At 47.3% G+C, this 7,188-nt stretch overlaps 1 protein-coding gene across 1 annotated transcript; it reads right to left on the bottom strand.

The window, feature by feature from the left end:
* Positions 1-1,312: 1,312 nt before the first annotated feature.
* KCNJ8 (potassium inwardly-rectifying channel, subfamily J, member 8) lies at positions 1,313-6,684 on the bottom strand. The gene is made up of 2 exons (XM_010575429.1): positions 6,238-6,684; positions 1,313-2,506 (listed from the first exon to the last, which is right to left on the bottom strand). The coding sequence occupies exons 1-2, from the start codon at positions 6,600-6,602 to the stop codon at positions 1,606-1,608; spliced, it is 1,266 nt and encodes a 421-aa protein (XP_010573731.1). The 5' UTR covers positions 6,603-6,684; the 3' UTR covers positions 1,313-1,605.
* Positions 6,685-7,188: the final 504 nt, after the last annotated feature.

Raw genomic sequence — 7,188 nt, forward strand, 5'->3', positions numbered from 1 at the left:
CCACAGAGCAATGCCCCTCCGCGCCACCACCCAACACGGCACGAAGCCTGCAAACCATCCATATGAGTGGTGATGAACTGACTTCCAAAGAGAATGAGAATCCAGCATTGCTTTTGACCATTTTACCTGATAGGAATAATAAATAAGCAAATATTTAAAATTACAAAAGTATTTAAGTGATTGAGTGGCTCGAAGAGTCAGTACCAGGATAGCACTTCTCTTGAGCCACAGACATGATAAGACAATTTTTATAAGAAATTCGAACAGGAATTTGTCCATAGTTATACTTCTTATTCACAGAGGAAAAAAGCATGCATCAACTTAGCATTACCAAATGTGATACAATTAGTTGCCATACATTTATTTATTCTTGTAGAAAAACTTGTGATGACATTTTTGGGAAGGCCCTAAATAACAAATTCCCATTTTAATTTGAAGAGAAAAGCTGCTTACCACCAGTTCTCAATGCCATATCATATAAAAACACAGGTGAGACACTGCTGAAAAATAGCAATTCAGCAGCAGCACCCAAGTCCCCCTGAAAATTTTTCAGATAGTTTTGAAAAATACTGTCTTTAATATTACTGGCATGGTTCCCTCTCATTCCCACTCATGAATTCCCACTGGTAAAAAGTAACCTTCTGCTGAAGCAATCTCAATCCTACAAAAAATACTGTAAGTGAAGGAAGTACGCTTGTTGTCTTCAGTGTATGAATCTATAAGAGAAAACAAAACAGGATTTGGTCTTCCACCAATATGAAGAGGATGATAAAGAGGCGTGTGCTTTTTTCAGCTTGACTAATTTCAGTGAAATGGATGCTCAGGTGGCAGCCAGGAGGACTTGAGTTTCTCAGCTTGGGCTACAGCTACATTACAGATGCAGGCTGTCCTGCAGTGGAGTATCTCATCCTGAGAAGTAGAGCAGTGCTCTGCAAGAGGCCGTGCCGTTTCGCTGGTTTTTCTGCCGGTGCTGCCTGGGATTTTCACTTCAGCTGACCCGAATTTGCTCTCCAAATGCCTTTGCCATAAACCAATAGAAAGAAAGACTTGGAAAACTGAAGGTAAGATACTAGCTCTTCTCCAGTGAAATCATTGAGGAATTTAGCTACTCCTTTCAAGAGAACAAGGAATTCACCCCAAAAAGATCGATATCCAAATATCCCCCACAAAATCTATGGGAGCTGTTGTAAGCAGCAGTTTTGAAAAAGCACTCACTTCTGCCTGCGGGCAGGTAACCCACTTACATAGGAAAGAACCACATTTTGTGACAGCCAGCAGAAGAAGATAAGAAAGAGACCCTTGATGGGAAAAATACGATTTAAAAAATTAGCATGCCATTAAAACAAGTATAAATACACATTATATTACATGAGTGAACTGTGTTTTCTTTAGTGTACATGCCATTTTTTATTAATTCATACACTAAGTGCTAAAGTGTTTCCTAATGCCATTAGGTGGTGCTTTCAGTAAGTAATAGAATAAATAGTTCTTGCACAGTTCTTTTCTGCATCATGTTCTCATTTTCTTAAGTAAAAGAAAATTTGGACAAAACACCACGGGTGCCTCCTCCTCCTGAAGCCCACCGACCTTGCACAAAGCTGTGTATCACGTTTCTGAGGCACTCTGGCTCCCCTCGGGCGTGATAAACTGCACTTTGGGCACGATGAGGGAGGGATTGGTTCTCCGCATGGAGTTGCTCCTCCGAATGGAGTTGTTTCTCCTCATGGAGTTGCGTTTCCGCAGGGAGTTTTGGTGGGACAGCTCGCTCTTCTGCAGGGTCTGGATGAGAATGGACGGCTTCTCGTCGAGCTCTCGAGCACTGCAACGTGGTGCTGCCACTTTGACGGTGTTGCCAAACTTGGAGTAGTCGACTGCGTACACGCCTTCCTCTTCGGTGACGATGGGCACAAAGCGGTGACCCCACAGGATCTCCTCTGCTATGTAGGAGGTTCTCGCCTGTGTCGTGATGCCAGTTGTTTCTACGACTCCTTCAAGTATCACGATGAGCTCCAGGTCCTGGAGCGCCAGGTCAGCAGCAGAGATATCGTAAAGAGGACTCCGCTTGTCTATGACGTGACAAATGATTAAGGGAGCCACGAGGAAAATATTATTGCTTTCAATGGGGTTATCCACAGGGATATCTACTTGGTGAATGGGTATAACTTCTCCTTCAGGGGTCGTAGTCTTCCTCACAACCTGAATTCTCACCGAGGCACTAATGATCATGCTCTTCCTCAGGTCTCCCACTCGAAACATGAAGCAAAGTTTGCCATTTCGAACTGCAATGACCGCCTGCCGGCTGAAAATTAAGGTCTCAGCCCGCCTGTGAGCTTGTGCGGTTTTCATGAATATGCAGCCCAGCATGACAGCGTTGATGATCAGTCCCACAATGTTCTGCAGAATCAAGACCGTGATGGCCAAAGGACATTCCTCTGTCATCATCCTGCCCCCAAAACCAATGGTCACCTGAACTTCAATGGAGAAGAGGAAAGCGGAGGTGAAAGACCTGGAGAAGAAGATACAGCACAAAGTTAACTCTAAGGACATTGAACACAAACTGAGAAGCTATTAACATATACTTTCTAGAAACAAACTTAAGGACCTATTTGTAAAGTCCTGGTACACTTAAGTCTTCTATTAACACCAGCAAAAGCACTGCATGCTTGGTGACTCTGTTTCTGTATGATTGGTGCAGTATCTGATGGTGACAGGGAAGACCTCAGAGCCTGAGCTCCTAAAAGACCATCTGTAACTCTAGATGACCCCAAGAAGCTGGCTAGATCCTCTGTTCTTGGTAATTGGTAATTAATTGGTAATTAATACATGCTGCCCACTGTATTAGTCGCCAGTGCTGTAACACCTGGGCTTTTCACCTTCTCAATCGCCTGAAGCCCTTGGTGGAGAGCGGTGGTTTGGCAACAGCGAGCAATCAGCTGAGATTCTTCCACCAGCCTGTGCAGGGAAAGGAAACGGGGAAAACTGCAGCACATCACTCATACTACCTGAGTCGTGGCCCCCTTTAGCAGGATTTCCTGGAGGGAAAGGGGACACTCCCAGGCTGGTGACACTTCCCAAACCCTTGCTCGCCTTGCGACTGAGCCCGCACGATCAGGCTGCAGAGAGGCCAGTGGCCTCCACGGTCCCCTCTGCACATCCTGGCAGGAGGACAACGCTGTGACCCAGGGTTTGGGTTTAGGTCACTGCCGTGGCGAGACTAGCTGGAAAATTTCAACACAGAAGTGCACTGTAGAAGTGCGGGTTAAGTTAAACGTCCCTAATATGCTATAGTGCTGAACATCAGAGGATGCTGTCCACAAACATTCCAAAATACGTTATTTATAGTAGTCCACAATGTCATATCCCCTGTATATACCAGGGTCTTTAATTTCCTTTTATAACCAGACACATCCTTCCCCAACGTCTTTTATGTCTAAAATCAGTACCTTGGGGTTTATCTGGTAGACTTGCAGCACATGGAGTCTCATATGAACTAGTATCATAGTCACCCTTTCAACACAGTGCAATCCACCAACATTTGGAGCATTGCCCTGCTTGACATGGCTTTACCTATGGAAAATATGTCCTGCCCACGAGGATGATTCTAAACCGTTCATTGGGTTTGGTTTGCTTTTCAATTAATCTGCTTTTAAATAAATTTTTCTTTTTTTTCCTAGCCATATTTTCAGTGAACCTGGGGTCATGAGGAGACATTTAAATAGCATAGGCAATATCTGGGGTAATTTTCTGTAGAATGAGAAAGTTCATCTTTCAGAAAACCAGCCAGTCTCTGCAGAGATATCTTTTGAAAGAACTTTGCCTTTTTTTGCCTTTTCTATTTTTTTAATCTTTGGCAGATTCCCTTGTATTGAGGGGTTTATTTTTACATTTCACTCTGAAGAAATCAGGGACAAAGGAGTTAATAAATAGAGTCCATGGAATGTTTTCTTATGCTAATGAGTATTTAGTTACACCCAGAATGAAGCTTCTGGTTTAAACTTAATTCAGCTTAATTCAATTTAAAGCTCTGTGGAGTAAATATACTGATTTCCCTTAACAGTACTCCTTCTTAAAAAAAATAAGAAAAGAGAATCCACCCTTTTACAGTGGAAGTAACTGAAGCAGCAAGTCTGTATAGCATTTTGACCATGTGAAGAGGGGGCCAGAAACTCCAAATCACACCATTCCCAGGTCCTTCCCCTTAGAGCTGTGTTACAGTTTTCCCCTTTGGATAATGTTTGCTTCATGTGGCAAAGAGCTGTGAGACTTAGAACTTTCTGCAGTACTTTGAAAACTTGAAGTGCCGTGCAAGTTCTAGGCACTGGTTAAAATTTCCAAAACCAGGTTTCCCAGAAATCTGTAACAGCACCTACCCAAAAAGAAGGCTCTCCTGAAATATCTGTGGGCCTAAATCTCAGCAAAGTAGGTTAAAAAATATTTGCCATTATTTTGGCATACATAGCATTGTGATATTAAATATATTTTACATCCAACAACTCACCATTCTTAAAAATGTCAGCAATCATATCGCTATTTCACGACTTTGTCCAAAGTGGCAGCCAGATTTAACAAGACCAAGTATTTCACTATGAAGGGAAAAGATTTTCCGTGGCTTGGCCACGGACGCTCAAGCATCGAGCATCGTGTTCTTTGTCAAGGACTAAACCAGAAAGTTACACCAATTTGTTTGCTCTGCTTTTTCACACCCTTGCAGGCTGTCCCCGCAGCAGAGGTTAGCAGCCACCCTAGGAAAGCCACCGGCGTGGGGCTGCCGCAGCCGGGGCTACGGGGAGGGAGCGAGGGACAGAGCCGCGGCCGTGGGTCCGCCTCGTCCCAGTAGCACGAAGCCCTCGGCAGCTGGCTCAGGCTCTGCGGGGTGGCCCAGGAGCCCCGTGGGGAGCCCCGTGGGGTGGGCCAACGAAGCGGAGAGATTATCCCGCCCGGCTGACCCCCAGCGGGGTGTAGCTGCTTGCTAATTCAGGTTGGACAAATGCCACGAATCCCAGAAAGGCCGGGGGTGACACCCCAGCGGGGGCAAGCTGGGTCATGACGTCTCATTTCAGAGGCGACTGCTTGTGGCCAGTTAATGGAAAAGAAATAAGACAGCATACCACCACCACCCCGCCCCAGCTCCCCAACCTAGTGAAGGTTAGCTTGGAAAAAATCCCCATTTCCTTTAGCTTGGAAAATCCCCATTTAGCAAAAAGTGTCAAAGCAAAGGGAGAATGAAGTCTCCGCTCCCTTGTGAGCCAGATACAAGGTCCCTTCGAACTTGGTGAGGTGCCTCAAAACTACGTGCAGGAGAAAGGAGAAAAGGGAAGCGGATAGTCTGATGTCTCAGTGGAGCCTGCAGGCCCCCCCAGTCCCTCACAGCACTGCAATGTGTAAAGGCAGCTGGGCTGGGGCAGGCTGGTGGTACCGAATCAGGATTTTTCTGCTTAAAAACCTAGTGCTATAAAAAGAGATTTTACCGATGACGAAGCGGTCTTACTGCTTACCCCACCTTCAATTAACAAACACGCTTCTATTCTGTGTATGCGTGTGTCAGTTTATCAGTGCCTCGAAAATTGTCGTGGCTTTGGGGATGGAGAGTAAAATACTTTAACAGGTGACATTTAATCTAGTAGCCCCTTAAGCTTTCACTGTCTGACACACGATGCACACTGCGGAAACTGTTCTTTTGTCAAACTGCTGGCCTACGGCTTCATCGAGGTATTTCGAAGCCCCCCATATTTAGCTGTCTGGAAAGACGTCTTGTCTTGCCCTAAGTGGCTTTCCTCTTGCTAGCCCGGCCTGACACCCGTGGCTGGTACGTTGCCTCTCAGGCACCGCTCGTGGGGTGGCCACCTTTCCCTGGCGCGGTGAGTGGCTCGCACCACGCTGGGGATGCTCCCGCTGCCGTAGACGACGTTACAATACATATAACACATACCCACTCTTGCAGCAGGCTCTTATCTCGACAGGCAAGGTATGTTACCCACAGAGTGTGGAGACACATGAAAAGCAGCAGGTCTCCCTCTCTTTCAGATCCTGTAAGGAATCAAAGAAATCTACAGTACAGTATTTTCCAAGCCCAGAAGGCTTGCTGAATTTACGTAATCTAGAGGAAAACACTGCACTTTTCAACTGTCTCAACCAAACGCAACGGTTCATGTAAAACAAAAGCTGCATTTTAGGCATCGGCAGGACAGCAGGCAGCTCCGATCCCCCCCTTTCTTCATCCCACCGACCGTACTTTACCTGACACACGTCACGCACGGTGTCCACTTCGTGCTGTTTGTAGTGCTCTCTGTGCTAGGGTCCATGTCGCCGTGGGCAAAAGCCACCAGCCACCACATCATGGCAAAGAGCAGCCAGCTGCACAGGAAGGACATGGTAAAGATGACCAGCGTGTGACGCCACTTCAGGTCCACCAAGGTGGTGAAAATGTCTTGCAGGAATCGCCCCTGCTCGCGGATGTTCTTGTGTGCCAGGTTGCATGCCCCGTTCTTGGCGATGAAGCGGGCTTTGCGCGGCCGGTCTCGGATGCGCGGCTTGCGCAGGTTCTCGGCAGCGATCCGTGCCAACACGTACTCTTCGGGGATGATACTCTTCCGAGCCAACATCTTCCTGCCACCATAGTCCACTCAGTGAGATGCGAAATGGGGGGTGGTCCCTCTAGTGCGTCTCTGCAGGGCTCACCCTACCCTGCAGAAAAAGAGAACCTCATCAGATCTGTCACCTACGCGCTACAGCAAGAAGCCCCGGGTAGGTAGCCCCCAACAACAACCATTACATTAAATGTCATCGTGTGACTACTTATTCTACAGTGCCCTCCCTCCTTCAGACCGTCCTTTTTTTCTGAGCAATTGATATCGGCTCGTAACAGAAAGGAAGGATGCTGTTTCGACACTCCTTGCAGGAAGGGAGGCTGCAGCACAGTCTTGCAAACTCGGTGTAAAGTAACGTGACGTACGACAGGTCGGTTCCTCGGGCTGTTTCTCCAGGAGACAGCAGTGCCCGGCTGGGTACCGCAACACGGAGCGCTAAGTTATTCGCATCCTTCGGGACCTGGAGAACCAGACCGGACGGTCTGAGCCACGGCTAGTGTGCGGAGGGGCCGTGGAGACTCATTCCCTGGGGCTGCAGCCCCGCAGTGCGGCCAGGACCCTGCCGAAAGCCGCTGCCCAGCCCCGCCGAAGCATCCCAAGA

This window comes from Haliaeetus leucocephalus, unplaced genomic scaffold (genome assembly GCF_000737465.1).
Source record: "Haliaeetus leucocephalus isolate CR32 unplaced genomic scaffold, Haliaeetus_leucocephalus-4.0 Scaffold473, whole genome shotgun sequence".
In the NCBI taxonomy this organism is placed as follows: Eukaryota; Metazoa; Chordata; class Aves; order Accipitriformes; family Accipitridae; genus Haliaeetus; species Haliaeetus leucocephalus.